We start from the raw sequence: 20,230 nt of genomic DNA on the forward strand, positions 1-20,230 counted from the left end.
CAGTATATAAACAAATGTTGGTTACATCCAAACATTGTCAAATTAGTTCACACAATGCTGAGTAAGCGTTTTTATTTTATCAATCCTTGTAAAAATTGTTTTCTTCTTTTCTTTACCACTTTACAGATAAGTTTGAGGACAATCTGCGCTACAAGTATTTCTGGATACCAAAACGTGTGGAGCTTTGTTTTGGAATTCAGCATTATGCAGGAAAGGTATTACTCTGACAATTAATCTCTTGACTTGTTTATTGTTTATTAAAATGAGTTGAAACATTCTGTCAACAAATGGCATTTGGGGTCACCAGGGTCAGGTAAAAAAAAAAAAAAAAAAAATCACCTTATTTCTTTATAGTTCATTAAATTGGAAAACATCTAGATAACTGCATTTAGATGGACTGTGTGATTGTACACATTGAGAGTTTTAAACTGCTACATTTTTAATAGCAATTGTGAACCTATGTAAAATTCAAATTTGCTCACATAATTATTTCAACACTTCTATTTCTCATTAATTTTGACTGAATATATAAATATATAATATAGATGTTATTTTGGTCTTTGTCAAAATGTCTTGTACTTGTCGTACAGCCGCAATAAAAGCACAGATGTGATGCATAAAAATCTGTTCCAGTCAAGTGTCTGATAAAGTCATATAGTGACAGTGAACCAGCATGAATGTTGTTCAAGAACCTGAGATTGTCACTTTTACTCCTTAGACATATCTCCTTTGAAAATGTAATTTTTTATTATTTAATAGCCATAGTAATATACTTATTTAATATCATTTTTGAGCACAATCTTCACAATGGTATATGTCGACACATAGGAACACATAAAAACTAATCAGTCATATTTCCCATGTGTGATGCATTCAAGTATTAATGTGAATTGTTTGTGTACTCAACAGGTAATGTACAGCGTGAACGGATTTTTGGAGAAAAACCGAGACACTCTACCCGCGGACATTGTCGTGGTGCTGAGAACGTCAGAGAACAAGCTTCTTCAGCAGCTGTTTTCCAGCCCCTTAACTAAAACAGGTACAATTCTACAGGCATCAATAAAAACACATTTTCTTCAAATGTCTAAATATACATGAACATATCATGTATGTTCTGTATATGCATATTGCACTTTAGAACATCTCGAGCGCTGACTCGAACAGGCGCATTAATCAACAATAGAAATGGAAACTTTTCATTGTTAACAATGCCGGGGTCGGATTGAATTGAGCTGGTGTCTCCTGCTTTCCGCTCAGACGTTCAGGTAAGTGGGTTTCATAAAGACGCTCCCAGGCTCCTCCTGGTCCCTCTTCATTTCAAGCCTCTGTGTGCCGCGCTTGGATAAATCTGCATTCTCCATTATCTCTTGAGAGGCTCAGCTCTCTGCACTGTTTTTATTTTCACTAAGCTGTCCCTCTTGGTTTCCCACTGCTGAATGCTATCTACAGATTGTGGGTGCAGTAGGATATTTTTATGATAAGGTTTCTAAATACCCGGGGGATGAAGAATCAGTATTTAGAGGACACAAAAGCAACTCTTCCCACCTCTTTTCTGTTCGTTAAATGAAGGTAATAATGTGCTCGTCATTAGCTGCAGCAGAGGCCTCTTGGTCACTTGACTTAGCTGAAATGCTAATAGACGTGTTAAGTTATCAGATTCCCACTTCCTTTTTTTATTTCAGCTAAGCCACATTATGTGATTCACTTCCTTTTTAGGGACCTGTAAATGCCTGCGTTCACTCCCGAGCTTCAATTCACAAAAGGCAACTTAGCTTAGACTCCACTGGAAATCTGTATGATGTGTCTGTAAACTTCAATTGCATGTTGTGCACAAGGGAGCCTTCAACCTCGTCTTTCAGCAATTAACGGCTTCAGAGGAGAACACGTTATAAAAACAAATACAATGAACACTTAATGTCAGCGCACAGAGGCGCAGAATAGAAACAAAGACGTGCTGCAGTGTTTACTGCTGTTGACACGGCATCAGTTTGGTCTAAAAGCCTCTTTATTTGCTTTTGTTCCTCTGCACTCCTGTCCGTACTGCCAGTCAGACTCATGGATGGATTTAATGTGATGATTTGTCAGAGAAATAAACTGTGACTGTGTTGTGCAGTTTTTTTTTTTTTTTTAACCTTTATGTCCTTAAAAGCTTTAGCAAAGCTCTACAGTCAGTGTATAGACGCCCTCGCATGTTCAGTGAGAGCGAGTCTGTGTGTCTGTCTCTGTTACTTCTGTGGAGTTGGAAGTTCCGTTTTTAGCAAACTGCAGATATGTCATTAGATAAATGGGATGAAACACTCAGCTCCAGCTTATCATTCTGGAAAAGATGGAGCACTGTTTACTCTGAGATAGAGTATAACATAAGGAAATCACAGATCTATTCTCCAGGGGAAAATATGTGGGGGATTAAATTTGCATTTTACTTCACATTATAGATTCAGTGTTATCTGTGAAATTAGCATTATCTGCAGGATCTGATGGAAATCTGTTTTCCACGAGGGTGGTTTCACACTTGTCCTCAGTGTCACCACTAGGGGACACCCTCATGGACCTGCACTGCAGCCTGACACAGTGATGGAAGTAAAATAGTGGCTCTCGTGTGTTGAACTCCACACACAAAGGCAGGGAATTTTAATGTTATTGCTTGCAGTAATAGTCAATTCCACTACGATATGAGATCAGTTTCCTTTGTTTTTATATTTGGTTTCAAGTTTAAAACAGGTGCACATTCCACATGTATGTAATGTTTCATGACAAGACCCTCTACCAGCCTTATTTTCCACACACGACATTGGGAATGTGAGTGTTTGAGTGTCAGTGCAGTTCATGTTTGGAAAACAGTAGGAATCTTGGAATGGCCCAGAAAGTAAAAAGCTCCCAGGTGGTGAATAGAGCAGCCACTTCAGCTGTGCAGAATGTGGGTCCTTGAGGCTTGGACATGTGGTGGTGTTTTGTCAGAGGAAATGGGATGTATTTGCATGGACAAATTCCTCAGAGCCAGGGCCCTTTTTTAGAGCAGGGGATCACAGTGTTTGAATTGGCTGGGTTCTGTTGGGCCAACCAGGGCCTGAGCAGCCTGTGGTCTTAGTATGCGTCTCTGTGAGTGTGTGTGTAAGTGTGTGTGTGTGCGCGTGTCTGCAGCCTCTGGCCCTGTCGAGTGTAGCCGAGCACATCTGCACATACACGTTGCACCTCAAGGCTGCAAATCCTTTGTCAGAGCATATGTTGAAAATGGAGTGATATGAAACATTAAAGTTCTCCGATAGAGGAGTGTAAATGTATATGTCTAGCATTTGTCTTGCATATGGATTTATATCACTTTATATTACATGTTGTGTAACTCCCACACTTTTTTTCAGGAAACTGAATATTTCAAACTGGTGATTAATAGAAGGTTGACTGTATTTGTATTTGCACACTGGTGGAAAGTATTAATTTCCTCAATACTAAACGCAGGTATTTCCTTGAGTATTTCCATTCTATAGCTTTGTTTTATAGTGTTAATAATTTCCTTTGTAGATTCACCCTTTTTATACAGAATGCAATTTAATGAATCATATATCACACTGCTATTACTCGACTAAAGGAAGGATAACATTTTTGGACGAGTATCAAGATTTCTGGCACAAATTCTCTAATCTTCAGAATCTTTTATTGATGTTTATGCTTTATAACATTATAAGTGTGACGATACGATGATACAAATGCCTTTTAAGAAATCTGTGGGTCAAGAAGTTGAAGTTCATCATGTGTATCAGACAACTTGCATATTGGCTTAACATCCTCACTCGAAGCCACAGTTCTTCAATCCTCTGCGTCTCCCTCCATCTCCTTCAAGTTAGGAGATGCTCCCGTGTCAAAATGACAGGCTTCTTCCAGCGATATGACACTTTCAACTCTTTGTTCTCTCAGAGTAGAAGCCTTTTTTCATCCCAGTGGACAGACGCCACAGTCCTTACCCAGACTTCCACACACTCTCTGTGTTAGACACTCACTCAAGTAATACTTTTCTTCATTTTCCCCCCAAAATCATGGTATTGGAGAATCTTTTTGAGTCAGCAGTGAGATTTTCGATGGCCCCGCACATCAATAGTGAGAAGTCGCTTCTCTTAAGTCACATGGTACCACATGGTACAACATCCTTTGATAAATGCAACACTGTGTTGTGTCACTAAAAGCCAATTACACCATGCTTTTTATGATTGATCTGCTCTGACAGTTGTAGATGGCATTTAAATCAACAGCCCCCAGAGCCATCTCTAGGCATAAACGGTGGTGGTTATGGATGGTGGTGGGGGGTTATGGGTGCTTTAATCTCATTTGCTTGGTTGCTGAGTTGAGTTTCTAGATCACATGTTTTCAAAAAGAGAGCGGGAGAGCGGCAGGGATATCCAGCAAGCCTCTGCTCACTCAGCTCGCGATGGCTGCACTCCCTTACAACTTTGATTGTCCCCTGCGTCGACAGCTCGATCCACAGCTTCTGAAGTACAAGGCACACACTGGCACTCATAAAAGCATGCAGGGAGGTGTCATATTGAACGTGGGATTGCTTTTTAATCCCAAGCACATTGACTATTCTTGTCAATAGAACTCCAATACAACTGCCAGCTTGAGCTTTTTAGCTTTTTTTTTTTCCTACAGGATTCTTGCTGGGCTTAATTTTCAAAGTGAACGCGCAGATGCCAAGGAAGGCTTTTTCTCTTTGCACACACACACACACACACACACACACCACGCTGCCTCTCTATTGTTTGCTCTGCAAGTCAATGCCAAGAGCAACACGCGTAAAGCAGATATGATCAGTGGGATGCTGCTCCGCCGCCTGTTTCTCAAGCCCGAATGACCTGATGGAAAATGTGCCCCTCACCTGCTCCTCACTTTTAGTCATTAACCACTTACATTCAAACTTCTCTCTCGATTTGTTTTCAGTATTTGAAGGCACTGCCACTAGCAGAGAAAAAAACACATGCTACTTTTTCTTTAACTAAATCCACTGTCGATGTATAAATCTTCCTTTTTCTTTCCTGTCTCTGTGTTTGAATAATTTGTATCCACATAATTAGACAAGTTCCCCACTGTATCTAAATTAGAAGGTTTTCTTTGTGGCTGGACATCACAGGTGTTCCCTTGGTTTCATGTCTCTGGAGGCATAAATCTTTGAGGATGCTGACTATTAACCCATGCTCTAATCATGTAGTCAGGAGGGGATATGAAACCCGCCAGAAGACAGAATTAAAACGACACGCCAAGGGATACACGAAGAAAGCAGTGAGTGTCCATTTGCAAGGCTTAGGTACAACTGTCATAGTTTCTCTCATCGTGGCGCAGCCCCTTCATCTTCCCTTGATGGTGTCATGGAAGTGAGAGGCGTGAAAGCACAGTGACACTCCACGGGCCCGTTCCACTCGCAGCTGCTAATTCATCATGACAAATGTGCTCAGATGATCTGGCCCAGCAGCACTAATGGGGAAAGGAGAGCGCGCACTTCATTTGCACAAGACCCACTCCAATTAATCCATCCAGCTTTACTCTGGGCTAATTGGAACTGGGCCCTCCCTGCCTGTGTGCTGCTAAAATACCCGACACAGTTTAACGACTCCTGTTCTTAAAGATCATACTTTTTCCTATGTATTTTTTTTGTATAAATCGTGCCGAAGGGCTGATTGAGGTTATAAAAATCTGTCTCACGATCCTAAAAATAATGCCTACTCGCACACATGTTTATATAGAGCAATAAGCTGATCATCGTTCCATGTTAATGCATTTAACACTTTCTACTATCTTATGTGTAAGTTCTAATTTTTAACCTGTGGTCACTTTGTCAAGTACATTACCAACTAATATGCAAGAGCACATTTTTTTCATACTTAGCATGTAGTTTATTGCTAAATGTGAAGTGAAATGAGTAGATGAATATAAATAAGCAGATAACTGCTAAAAGCAGGATTACTACGAGTTTAAAAGACTCTTGAAATATGCTCACATCATGCATTTGTGGTTGTTTTGACCACAGTCGTGTGTCTACTTGTATTTGTTAACTTTGTAGGCGGCATAAATACTGACCTTGTCAAGACCACGAGTTGTGATGGAGACCAAAACCTGGTCCTAATGAGGCAGAACCTCATTTGTGAGGGACTGGTTGAGTTTGGGGCTAACATTTGAATTATGGTTATGGTTAAGGATAGGGTGGTCTGTCCAAATGAAGTCAATATCAGTCTTATAATGGATAGAAGTGTGTGTGTGTGTGTGTGTGCGTGTGTGTGTGTGTGTGTGTGTGTATTGCAAACAGCTATAGTTCAGTTTAAGGTTGTGTGTAGGGTCTTAAGTGAAGGTGAAGGGTCTAGTGCAGTACTTGCATAGTGTAATGTTGACACGTGTCATGTATATGTATATAAAGTGTCCTCAACTAATGAAAAACAAATGTTGCTTAAGTGTTATCTAATCAAATCAATTTACAGTATATCCGGTATAAATAAACCACAGTTTGCGGCATTCAATAGATGTCATATATACAGACACACACACACACACACACACACACACATTGTACACAGTTTGGACTCATGATGGTAGGTGATGACACATACATTAATAATAGTATTACAGTTAAACATATACAATAATGATAGTGTTTGTCCAAATAAAGTAGGGGTTAAAGTTGGCTGTTCATTAATCCATCATAAATTGATGTTGATCTGTGCAGTGCTCGGTTGATGCGTGTAGTGCACACTTGCAGACTCCTCATGGCAGGCGCTGATCCAGTGTTTCAAGTTTTTTGGCTCCTTGTCAAACGGTACCTCTAACAACTGACTCGAGTGTTGAAGTCATGCAGAAAAAAAGCCGACTGCCTATTTGCATTTTAGAAGTTTTGGGCTGTGTGTGTCAGAAAATGTAGAACAATTGTTGGCCTGTCACTTTAGCTTTATCTTAAAAACTTACAAAGGTTTTCCTCCTTGCTGTTGCCGTACATGGCTGCTTGGGTAATGCTGCCTCCTGTGTCTGCAGACGTATTTTTCTAAAGGTGTGTGTGGCACATCTGTGCAGCTATTGTTTATTCATGGAGTAAACCCTTTGAAATGTGTTAAGATACTTCCCACTCATTATAAAAATCCTGCCACCCATGGATTAGGACTTTGATGTCACCAATCCTGCTTCAAAGGCTTCTTTCACTGCTATTAATCACAGTTTAGCCTCTGAAGATATAGCCAGAGAAAACATTTGGACATCTTGTGCAGAAACTTTGAAATGTTCAGACTGTCGTGCATATGCTAAGTTCATATCCTTTCCGCTGTGTGTGGGGCTGTTGGACTGCTGTGCACGCAGCTGCACTCCTGAGTCAGGGATTCAGCTCAGATTTAGACTTTATACTCCGCTGCATCTGAACATTACTGTTAGTACAGTAGTGGAGTTGCTCACCGTGTTGTTTAAAGTATCCCAACAAAGTGTTTATCATTCTCTTAATAATATTTTCTTTTGGTTCTAGCAGCCACTCAAAACATTTCTGCAAATAAAGTCTTGATGTAACTACTTGTGAATTATCTTTCACTTGTGGCTTTGTGTTGAACAGGAAATCTAGCAACATCCAGGGCGAGGGTCACCGCAGCCTCCAGATCTCTGCCACCGCAGCTCAGTTCAGGGCGGACCAAGGTGAGGCTTGTACTCCCAAAGTACAAATCATCACATCTGGGATCATATTCCTTGTTATTGGTTGCCCCATAAGAAACCCAGTAAAAAAAAAACAACTGTGCCGTGAAGCATAGCCATATTAATTGACTTCCCTGTTATGCTTGTTGCCTTGCTTGTGGTGATGCAGCATCACCATCTGTCATTTGGCGTTTGCGACATGAAAATAGTTTCTCGTAGGAAATTATTTTGCTGTTAATGGGCTGTAATGTGTTTTAAAAATTTATTTTTAAGATTCACAAAAGCAGGTCTAGTAAGTTGATGTGCATATTTCAAGAAGAGGCCATGATCATTTTATTCATGTAACATTATTTATTATAATTATTATTTATAATTATTATTCAAGTTGTAATTTGAAAGGGCAATAATGTCTATAAAATCATGCTTGTTCCAAGATTCTTATTTATTTTTATGCTCACACACACTACGCTCGCTTCAAAACCTTCTTTTTTCCTGTTTGTTTTCTGTTTCTTTTAAACCAACTTCATTTAACTGTAAAATGTATAATATCTACAGGTTTTACACCTGTTTTAAACCTCCTTAAAGGTGCATTTCTTCTTCTTTACTTCTTGTCTATCCATTTCTCTCTTCCTTTCTTTTCCATGTTATTCGTCTGCAAAGTCTCCCAAATATCTATTGAAGGTAAGACTTCTGATAAAAAAAAGTTTCTAAATCTCACTGTACTTTTTTTTTTTCTGCATCACAGACTGGTTTCAAAATCAGATGAACATCATTGTCATCCAAACTGAGACTTTCACTCACTTTGAATCATGTACAGTTTTACTTAGTCAGCATCAATCACAGTCTGGTTTTGTAAAAATGTAAATAATCTCTTTTGAACTATATATATATTTTTCCATACAGCCACAATTCTGCTTAAATAATATAAACAAAGTCTCTGTGATGTAACATTTTTAAGATGATATGAACCCTGAAAATAACAGAACCGCTATGTTGAACTTTCATTTAGCAGCTTGTCCTTAACAAGACAGGACTTCTAAAGAGCATCTCTGTATGATTGATGTAATATGTATGCTGTCATGTTTCCAATCAGAGCCCCGGACAGACTGTGACACTTAACAAAAAGTTACCAGGATGATCAGATCTAAGTAGTGTCACAGTTGTTAGAGCAGATAAAGTGACTTTGTGCTGCTGCTCTCATATTAGTGATCTCTGAAAGAATCCGATGCCTCTGTTCATTTAAACCAGCAAACGTTTGACGTACCTTCTTCTCTGTGCGGGGATGAAATTAAGTATTAACATATGCGCTTTGCTACGTAGACAAACCATAAAATATCTACTGCATCATTAATTTTGATGAAGCCATGAACTGCAAAGGCCATTAGAAAGCTTCTATTGTGTCCTCGTTAATCCGTCGTAGTCAGGATGACTGTCTACGCGGTGACGGCTAGTCTCATTTCTCAGAATGCTCTGCAATTTTCCCATGCCCCACAGCAGTGCAGAATTATTCTCTAGATTGTTAGCTTTAAGTGTTTATGGGAGTGTGTTATACAGACGACACAGTTAGTACAGCTGTGTATTCCCAACTTGCCCATTTCGAAGCAGCAGTCCTGCTGTAATAATACCTTCATCTCTACAGAGCACACCAAGGAAGTCAGGTTGCATATAAACGACATCTCATTTGAATCTGCTGGGATTTTCAGTGATGCTCCTGGCCCGAGTCTGGCCTGTTTGTCAGTGCAACATGTCCAGTATAAATGTTTGTGTTCAGGTGGACACCATGGAGATGATGCGACACCCAGAAGAAACCACCAACATGAGGAGACAGACTGTGGCCTCCTACTTCCGTGTAAGTGTGGATTCTTTCAAGCCCTCTCTCACAACAAGCAACCTTTTTCAACACTGTATGGATTGCATACTTCAGATCATTTATTGTGCCATGTGGCACATGTCTCATAATGTTGATGTTGAAGTAAAAAGTGATATTTTATAGCAAACTGGATACAGCACATCATTGCTACTAGAATAAACTCAGAGGAGTGGATCTGTTCTGATCCCTTGCTCCTTCTGAGAGTTTTCTGGCGCCATCAATGAGTGAATATGTGTATGAATGTGTGAGACTTTAAAGCCCTTTGAGTGGATGAATGACATAAATCATGTTACTGCGATCCCTTCACCATCTAAGGTTGAGTTTGTAAGAATTACACTAGTCACTACTCACTAGTTTGTATGTGTCGCGTATAAAACATCACAAAGTGTCACAGCAGTTTGGTGGAGGTTGGTGAAGTAATGGAAAACAACTCAAACCTTGTAGATGTACTGTGACAGGTGCCTGTAGTTTTTATTACGGCCCTTTGTAAGGCATGGCCTTTGCCTAAAATTCATATAAATGTCTTATTTTAAGGCAATGAAAACTAAACTAAGTTTTATCTTAAAGTGGTTATACACTTATTAAACATACTAATGGGTATTATATTCAGAATCTACCAATAAACACTCTAAAATGTTGCACACTGGACCTTTAAATTCTGTTTATTTGGTATAAGAATAATGGCAATAATGTGTTAGATGTTTGAAAGTGTTAGATGTTTTTCAGTTTGTTCTGTCTCCTCCCAAATTGCAAGAAAAATCAGTTGTTTACACTTGTTATATGGGAATGAAAAACTTTGCCCAATCCTTTTGGGACTGATTAATACGGTCAGTTAGCATTCACCTTAAACTCTGTGAGGAAACACGTGTATGTCTGGAAAAGGTTGGATGCTCTTTGATGTGCAAATCATTCAAACCAAACTAAAGCACCAGACTTTGATGACATGCGCTCATTTAACTGTTCTCTGTTTTAACTGCTCACAGATCATTGTTGTCTCCTTGTGTCTCTGCAGTACTCCCTGATGGACCTGCTGTCTAAGATGGTGGTAGGTCAGCCCCACTTTGTGCGCTGCATCAAACCCAACGATGACAGGCAGGCACTGCGCTTCTGCAAGGAGAGAGTGATGGTGCAGCTGCGCTACACCGGGATCCTCGAGACGGTGAACATCCGTCGACAAGGCTACTCCCATCGCATCCTGTTTGAAGAGTTTGTCAGCAGGTAAGCGCAGCGAGAAGACGGGCAGCACCGCACATGCCGAGCGCCAACCTAACCCTAGAGGTTGTACAGAACAAGCGAGCCATGATCTGCATCTCACAAAAACACAGATTCTTTAATTAGATTGGGGTGCAAGTTGAGCAGAGCAAGAGGCTGACTAATTGGCAGTCATTAGTGATAGCACAAGACTAAATCCTGCAGCTTTTAAACTGGGTGGATTCTCCAGTCTGCAAAATATGTGTAAAATTCAAACAGGGAGGAACTGTGATTATAAGGGGTGATGCATTTTAATGGATTTCCTTTTGCTATTCATAAAGAGTTTGTTCTTTAACTCAGTGACCTGGAAAAGCTCAGATGTAGTCTCCTTGTCCCATTGGAATATATTAGAGCACAATTAAAACAAGATTTCCTCATTAGGAGGACATTATGTAAGGCTGCTGTTTTTGTTTTTAAAAATGTAGGGCAGGATCCAGTAACTGTGCTACACTCTTCTGTCTAAATTAAAAAAGTAATATACCTGGACATTTTCAGTCTCCTGATGTGAAAACCACAGGGATAATTCATGCAAGGCTGTTTTCTGATAAATTGTTCATTAAAAAGATATTTGCCGCCTCTAATGTGCAGAGTTGAAGTTGACAAGAATTGAATTAACTTGGTTGTGGCCTTTGAGATTGCCATTGTCACTCATTTTTGGCAAGCTTTAGAAACTCTCCTCACATGTTCCTCTCTTGTGCATGATGAAGTGTGTGTGAAGGTATACTATCACTGCAGACCACATTTTAAACTTATTGAATCCATATCCATCATATCTAAACCTCACTGAAGTCCTAGAGACTGACTAAAATGGCTAAACTGCACCTTTAGTGAAAACTGATTTCAATTTGTGCTCTCATATCAAAGGCTTGTCTGATGTTGCCAAGCAGTGCTTTGTATTTACCATCAAAGAAATAACAGGTATCAACCGGAATTAGAATGAAAGGCTGTAGACTGAGCCGGGTAGTGGAGTTCAAAGAAGTTTTTCTTCTTGTTGTTCTTCGATTTTGACCAACGCCAGAACTGAAGAGATTAACGAGTAGTTTTTGAGCCCTGATGTTCCTGAGCAAACAGTTGAAGCCACTTTGTCCTGTGCTAGTATTTTGTAAACTATGACAAGCGGATCAGGGGACGGATCCAGACACTGTCTGTGATAAAACACGCAGTGGAGCAGATGCAAAATGATAGGCTTGGGCTGATGGCCATCATCTGTGGTCAGTGAAATAAGAGATGGCGATCCATTCAGGGGAGCTCCAACAATGGCCCTCTGTTAAAAGACTCATGTCTCAGTCAGGCTCTTTTTTTTTCTGTGGTGCCTCTTAACACTTCACATAGTTGTGTGCAATGAGATTGTAGGGTTAAAAGCAATAGACACCCTGGTAATTGGGCTGATTATTATTATTTTTTTTAACAACTGCTCTCACGTCTGCGCTGTAAATTAGGTTATAACCGTAAGATGCCAACTAGCAGCTTGTCATTTTGAGTCTTTGATTTTACTAATTAGAGAGAGCACAATTTCATTTTCTGGATGTATGAGAAGCTGGTGCAGGTAGATTATTCCTGTCTTTATGCCAAACTGAACTAACCAGCGTTCAGCAGAATATCAACATGTCAAATTGAACTTATTTTGTATTTGTACTATTCCACTATTTTATCATATTGTTAGTAGATGTCAAACTAACTCTTTTAAGTCTGAATAATTTTTTCCCATTAATGCTGATGTCTCTGTCCTCTTTTCCCCAAAACTTTCTGGTGAAGTGTTTTTATTTCACATTCCATTCTCATTGAATACTCATTGCTATTATCATGAATGATGAATGACTACGACTAAAGTGAATGCTACATTAAGTCAAATAATATCTTAATTTTCCTTCTCCCCTAGGTATTACTACCTTGCATTTCGGGCTCACCAGATGCCTGAGACGAGCAAAGAGAACGCTGTCGCCATACTGGAGCGGTCCAAGTTAGAAGACTGGGTGCTCGGGAAAACAAAGGTAATGGGAAACAGTGAAGGTGTCCTTGTTTTTAAATAATTTACCAGGTTAAACATGAATAAAAACATAGCAACATATATGTATAGTATGAAAACAGTCCAAACTGTCACATCCTGCACATGGCAGCATACAGACCTATGATACTGGAATACTGGAATACTGTAACAAGGTAGAAACATCCTGTCAGGTTTTTTTGAGGTACTACCACATGGAGCAGCTAAACCTGCTGCTGCGGGAGGTGATCGCTCGGGTGGTCGTACTGCAAGCTTACACCAAAGGTTGGCTGGGTGCTCAACGTTACCGAAAAGATAGACAGAAGAGGAACCGTGGGGCCATCATCATCCAGTCAGGTATGCTGACATTAAATAAACGGTAAACCAGGAAAGGAAAAGTCAGAATTTACAAATGAAGAATACTTTCATTTATCATCTCATGCAGGTGCAAATCTGAAGTGGCCGCTAGTTTCTTAATGACCTCTAGTCTATTATGCATGACCAAGTCTTTATAAAAGAGATGAGTTTGATAACCACAGCATGACCTACAAGGGTTAAGAGCAAAATGCTTCAGAGCAGACAATAAGACCTCAGGGAGTTCAAAGGGATCCATCCCTCTGCCACCTGGTTTAGCAGTGTTTTGAAGTGGGATCTTGTGTAGTATGTGCAGTCTATTTTGTTTCACTGAGGTAGGTCAGCAATCTCTCTACTTACACACACACACACACACACAGTCTTTTTTCTCTCTCTTTCTCTGTAGCCTGGAGGGGTTATGTTGCCCGGCAGAACCTCAAGCAAATAAAAAAGGAGCGTGAAGAGGCCGCTGTCCGTATACAGTCAGGTAATAAAATGTTTATATTTTCCTCTGAAGTTCTTCACACACACTCAAATGCAGGTCTCTGGGATTTCTCATGTAGTTCCCCGGTCTGGTAGAATGTTCACATCCCTTCTTTTCACTACGTTTTCAAAAGTGAAAGAGATAAAGGCCCCGTAAACCTTGCATCTTTGTGGAACACCTTTTTGATCTCAATGAGTGGCCTACGAAACAGTAATAATTAATTAATAATGCATAAAGAAATGCTTTTGAAAGTTTGGGCAGCATTTGGTCCCCATGTTTCAGAAGAACAGTGCATACTGAGATCCTTTTTCCCTTTCATCTCTTTCCCAGTAAAGGCAAGAGAGGGGCTTATCCCTTCTGTTTCCTCACGACTTCCTCTCTCAAATTCCTGGCCTATTACACAGCTCTCACATACCAGAAACAAGATGCCTTTTTATACTGTCAACCTTTTCATCTGAAATGTAAATTAATTCTTACTCAGTGTGCCTTGACGAAGATCAAAGTGGGCACATTAACCTTCCCCGGTTGCCCCTCTCCCTCCCCCGCCACCTCCTCCTTGGAGCCTCTCACTGGAGGACAAGAGAGGGTGCCAAAATGGGCAGGGGAGAGGAGGGCAGAAGGAGGAGATCTGGCATTGTTTCCTCTGGCTCCCCTAAGGGCTGCCCTCATCTGGCACATGGAGCATTTTAGTTGCCTGCACACCTTGTGTAAATGTCCTCCATTAAAACCCTTGTAAATAACACTGCAGAATGGGTAAACATGCTTTTGGTGTGAGGAAAGCCTCTCGGTCATCACTGTCTTTCTCTTAAGAGAGGTGTTTTTGTGTGTGTGTGTGTGTGTGTGTGTGTGTGTTTGTGTGTGTGTGTGGCCGCTGGGGTTTTTTTTTTTTGGGGGGGGGGGGGGTGAACCTGACATAAGTGGGGCCTCAGCCCCCCGGCAGAGCACTCCAGCACATTCACATTGTGTGTTCTCTGCAGCTTATAGCCTTTGAGGTGGACTTCATTTGCATTCTGAAAATAAACAGATGCCTTTCAAATGTATGAGCCTGGTGGCTTCTCAGATCTCAGCCGGGCCTGGGGGACACACTCACCATCGATCAGATTAGACCATGCAAAAGAGAACCATGGCTCAACAATGTACTTGAGCTTTCTTTTCCTGTGCATATAATTTTACAAGAAAAACACAAAACCCGTTAACGGAGTAAATCAGCAGGCTCCGTTTACCATCCGTCTGAGCTCGCTATGTTTCAATAACCGCAATCTTTTCCTACTGCTTCAAGACACTCCTGATGTGGATGCTTAACACATTTCACTCCCTCTCAGTCAACACAGTCTTTTTAATATGAGCTGTTTGATGCATTGTCGTGAATTGTGTTATTTGCTGCAATTACTTTACACTTGATAACTGAACTATACATATGCACAGTGTATTGTTTACATGGATTTCAGATGAAAATGCTTGTCTGTCCATTAAAAGCATGTCTGACATATGTACTGTGTGTAGCTTACAGGGGCCATCAAGTGCGCCGCGATCAAGGACCTCAGAGTAACAGATGTCATCCTGAGGCTGGAGGAAAGACCACCAATGAGGAGCAAACAAGGTGAACTTTGACATCCCTCTCCCCTCAAGGTCTTTTCTCATCAGAAGAGTATGTTCCTGTAGTTTGATTTTTTCCTTTCTTTAATTTCTTCTTATGGCACAGACAAGAAGACTTAGAAAACAACACTATTATGATGACATTACAACATACCTGTCAATCATTTAGTCCTGTTGGACAGGCTCCTTTTTACCTTTTAATGTACAATTGTTTCAACTAGGAGAGAAAAGCTCCTCCCCAAGCACCACCTCTTTCAGTTTTATAAATGTAATAAATATCTTTCCACAAAATTGCACACTTGTCTGACCACAAATGGGGTTGGGTGCTTCGCTGGTCTCCAGATGTATGAGCTGAAAACGTTGTGTTTATTCAGCATATGGGCAGGCCAGTCATTAAGAAAGTATGTGCTTAGCAGGAGAGCAGCCACCGACTAACTGCTGCACACGTGGTGTTGAAGGCGGCTTTTATCAAAAACCAGCGCTACAACTTTCACATATTAAAAATATATCCAAGAGGAGAGTTATTCCTGAATGATAATGATTTTATTATGGGTTTGTTATGTGCAGTGAATCACATAACAAAAAAAGTACTGTATGTTTGAAATTGGCTTAAAATTGTAAACCAGTTGCAAGACATTGCTTTTAAATGTTCTGTGACAATACCATGTTTCTCTCTTAGTACACAAACTCAAAAAAGAGTAGATTTACACATCTGAAAATGTTATGCTAGTTATATACTCAAACCAAGCAGAGCCTCATCAGGGAGTTTTCGCTCCATGTTTACAATCATATTCCATGGTGAGAAACACTTCAAACCTCCACTTAACAATTCTGTTTAATCAGTGTTGGAATCTCTCCATATAGATTTATTTTGACATGATTTGGCCCATTTTCCTCCTCCTGTAAGATCTAAGTTCTCACCTACATGCTGTTCTTTTCCCTTTTGATATCCGTCCTCGTTGCCACGCATCAATCTCTGTGTTTGCACCCAAAGAGCAGAGCCTCCAGTTGCATCATCAGGTCCAAACTGGAGGAGATTTTGTTTTTCTAGACTCGGAGCATTACTGTGACTGGCAGGCAGATTTGTGTTTGCAGATGTTGTTGATGTTGTTTTTTTGCTTGTTTTTCAGTGTTTGTTTTTAAATAATACAACAGTGAGTGATCACACAGAATAAAACCTCTGCGTTGCTCTCTGCAAATTGGATGATCATAAGCTACAGATAAATTTACCACCAAACAATTAGATAAATCCAAATGACCTTTGGCTTTAGTACTGCAACACTATCTGAACAGATTTTTCATTAATATGTATTTAAGATATATATATATGTATAATATGCCTTGTTTTATGATATAATTGTGCATGAAATGCATTTTACTTTCACAGGTCAAACAGTCCAAAAGGCAAAGAGACTCATACAGTTCTAATACACAGAGGAAATGTAAGTACCTGCATCTCAATTAACTGTTTTTTTTCTTACATCTGACTTTAGCCATGTACGTAAAAAATGCTGCTCCTCTGTAAAGCAGCTTTAACCCAGATTATTCACTGGGAATTTTTTTTAAGTCTTTGAGACAAAAGAGTTCTCTTGCTCCAACCTCCATCTCAGTGGAGAAGACAGGGTGGTACGGGAGCGAGAGAATCAAAAGGCTGGAAATTCACGGCTGAGAATAAATGCTCGCTCTTCCCTGAGGTGATTTGTCTTTGCGCTCCTCTTTCTACAGATGTTAGACCCCTTTTTTAGTAAAGACCTGAGGTTCTTTGGTAGCACTTTGATATCCTGCTCGGATTCAATATGTGAAATAGAAGAGCCACTCCGTGACTTGGAGCACATCACAGTCTTTGAAGTCTGATCCAATTTTTGCTGCTCACCATTTGATGTTGAAAGGATGAAATGAGGAAAATGTACAGTTTTTGCCAGTAACTCTGCTGAGCATATGTAAGATTAAAAAAGCAAAATCCTTTGGAGGATGTACTTAGAAATGTTAAGCAGATTAATACTTTCCTATAGCTCTTTTATTCAAAGATAAAATTAAATATGAGAGGAAGCCTGTATGCTCTGTTTTTTTGACCTCACAATTAAGTCAGTGTGATGCTGTTTGCTTGGAGGTAGGGCTACTAAAGGGGAAATGCAATTTCATTAGCATTTGATTATCATTGCAAAGCACATTAATGGGTGTGAGCGGCAAAACTGTAAATTGCAAATAAATGAACACAGCATCTACATGACTAAATTGAAAGAAAAACACGCACACTCACATCACGGGGCTTGTTTTAACTTGTGACTATTTATCCAGGGCTTTCATTGACACTGCTCTTTTGGGTGTGTTTACGCCTCCTCTTTCAAGGTTGGCCCCGACAGCCGAGACAGACAAGTGAAAGACTTGAAGAGAGACAAAGGCAGAGCAGAAGACAGTGTAACGAAGCCTTGCAGGGAGACAGCCAGACTGCGAGACGTGCAGAGTAAACAAGGTAAGCCCGAGCACAGAGCTGGCGGGTGCAGGTAATTACACAAAGAGACAGCAGAAATCCCACTTTAATGGATAAAGTGCCATTTTTAATACGGGACCCCTTTCAACCTTTCATCCCAGCCAATCCTCTGCTGCCATTCTTTGTTGACAGCAGAAGGAGAGGAGCATTATGGGTGATCATTTCTGTGGTATTTTAATAACTCGGGTCAGCTCATCATTAATGTCTCTTGGCAAGTGGGGGGAGCGCTTACCAAGTGGCATGAGCACTTCAAAGCTTCCATTCTCCTGCACGGCGAGGACTTCACTGCGGATCTCATCAGTGACTCTAATAGACCTGCACAGTAACGGTGACAAGAAAATACACAAACCCTGATTTGTTTAACATATGTTTGGTTTGCTTTTTGCCCCAGGCGACGAATTACATTAATTCCTGCTGCCTGGAAGGCTGAGTGGGTGGCTGTGCAGGGGGCCTGCGATTACGGCCGTCACCCAGCCCACCACTAGGGTAGCCTGGGTAATGGGGGGCCCAGCCCTTCGTTAATGTTATTAGAGGGGTATGAGGTAAGAGACGGAGGTGGAATAGCATTTAGCGGCATGGCTGTGAGATTACAGGGATTAGACATGATAATATAACACAGACAGGTCTCTCCAGCAGGTCCGGGATTAGTGTCAGCATGCCACAGCGGGTCTGGGTTAGATAGCAGCTAATTCGGTAATGCTGCATACAGGTGACCTCCGCTCCCAGGCATCACTGCTGCTAAAGGGAGGCGCGGTCTTTGATGAATTTATAATGTCAGAGTGATTATGGAGTAGCAGTGAATGCTGGTACAAGGGCGTTTTGCTCTAATGTGTGGTTTGTTCTGCATCACTGAAATAATACTTTAATACTGAAATAACAGAAACACTCGTTTTTATTATTTTCATCATTATTGAAATCCAGAGATGATGATGTAGGGTGTTTTTGTTTTATGTATAAAACACTCTGTTCACTCAGCACCAATTTCAATTCTATTGTTTTGAAATAAACAGTTTTTAAATTAAGGAACATGAACAATGATATGGAATATAGTGCTCAAATGTCAACCACTATTTTACATGTTATATCCTTATTGTGGATTTGTTGAGAAAATTGAGGAAATAATATAAAAAAAAATCTGTTTGTGTCAGTCTCGTTGCAGTCTGCAACAAAAATAGGCTTTTTTTTTGCATTTATTTCGTAAGCCTCTGATTTTCATGGGGTCCCAACCCTTCAGGTTAAGAACTTGCAACCTAATGCAGCCTTTAACTTTTTTTAGGTCAGACTTCTTGGCATCCTTTATTGGAAGAAGTCAAATGCTTGGCTTTGGGCATGTTAATTCATACCTGACATATCTGACAGTCCAGTTAAACGTACCAGGAGGGAAAAAACCCTCTTCTCTCTTTGACTAAAGGCTTCAACTAACTCTTTAGATATTTTCTGTGGCAAGCACACAGATTTTCAGGTATTCATCCTGCCCTTTTCCTGCCTCGATTATGTTCCAAGGTCTGCTTGTGGCTCCGGCTTCTTTCAGGAAACCCCATTTGAATATGCTGAGGGAGGCTACGGTGGCTCAGGCACCCAGGGCACACTTTGATCCCTGCAGATCTGAGGGCCTTTCTTTTATTCCAAGGTTGAGCGAGTCATGGAAGCCTTGCCCTGCCAGATGTTTGGAGACCAGACTCCTTCCTGTGTCTCATCCTGCTGTCGCCTCTGGTGATCGTGACGGTTCTTTTGGGCTGGAGCTTAACCTGGAGTGTTTCAGGACACCAGCGGAGAAAAACAGAAAATTATCCGTGGAAATTGAATTAGCCCACCCCTCCAGACTCACACACAGCCGCACACACTCCACACCCTGCTCCCATTAATGCCTAAACACCGGGGCGTGACCTGGAACCTCTACGTGTGTTTGATGGACGTTGGGTCTTTTCTAAGTGATTTAACAAAGCCTGGTGTTGCTGTTTTTTTCCCTTAATCTGTGAAACAAAGCAGATCAGATGATTTGGAGAAAGGTTTTTTTTTGTAACCCTTTTCCACTGGTCCAAAACCAGTTTGAACCCAGGTTTAAATGGGTTTTGGACCAGTGGGAATGTGTTTAAATGGCATTCGCTCCCATGTCAAATCTCAATGAGAACACATTTTTCTTCTTTGTTTACCTTATTGTTGACAGTGATACAAATTCCTCTGTAATTTCCAGTACAATGTGACGATACACATTCATTTTCCGCCTTGTGATGTCACACAGCAATGCCAGTATTTGATCCCGGATATACCCATTGATGTGTGTATCTGACACAAGGCTAGGCAAATATTTTCACTCTATAGCTCAATACCTGCAGTGCTGCATTTTATGGTGGGAAGGGAGCATTTAAGCACTTTGTATTCCAGGCATTTTCAGATGTCTGAAGCACCAACCTTTGATTTCTCGTGTTTTGTCAGTGGAAAAGTTCCTCATACACAGTGTACTCATGTAAGCTCCACTCTCAAAGCGATGTCACCTCTCGTCACCTGCCTTCCAAGCCTGAATATTAATGCAACATGTTTGGAAATGAATCACAG

The 20,230-nt window shown here is 40.6% G+C and overlaps 1 protein-coding gene across 4 annotated transcripts in view; it reads left to right on the top strand.

Moving 5' to 3' along the window:
• The window catches only part of myo3b (myosin IIIB), a 60,264-nt gene that overhangs the window by 27,000 nt on the left and 13,034 nt on the right, over nt 1-20,230 (top strand). For 3 of the 4 annotated variants that reach the window (XM_058622988.1, XM_058622985.1, XM_058622989.1), the window contains 12 exons: nt 127-215; nt 910-1,039; nt 7,568-7,647; nt 8,305-8,325; nt 9,416-9,493; nt 10,527-10,732; nt 12,645-12,756; nt 12,944-13,106; nt 13,510-13,590; nt 15,091-15,187; nt 16,571-16,625; nt 17,533-17,656. In XM_058622988.1, the coding sequence (XP_058478971.1) occupies nt 127-215; nt 910-1,039; nt 7,568-7,647; nt 8,305-8,325; nt 9,416-9,493; nt 10,527-10,732; nt 12,645-12,756; nt 12,944-13,106; nt 13,510-13,590; nt 15,091-15,187; nt 16,571-16,625; nt 17,533-17,656 (1,236 nt within the window). The remainder of the gene's footprint in view (nt 1-126; nt 216-909; nt 1,040-7,567; nt 7,648-8,304; nt 8,326-9,415; nt 9,494-10,526; nt 10,733-12,644; nt 12,757-12,943; nt 13,107-13,509; nt 13,591-15,090; nt 15,188-16,570; nt 16,626-17,532; nt 17,657-20,230) is intronic. The other variant, XM_058622990.1, reaches the window with a different exon arrangement.

This window comes from Solea solea, chromosome 2, assembly GCF_958295425.1.
Source record: "Solea solea chromosome 2, fSolSol10.1, whole genome shotgun sequence".
Lineage (NCBI taxonomy): Eukaryota > Metazoa > Chordata > Actinopteri > Pleuronectiformes > Soleidae > Solea > Solea solea.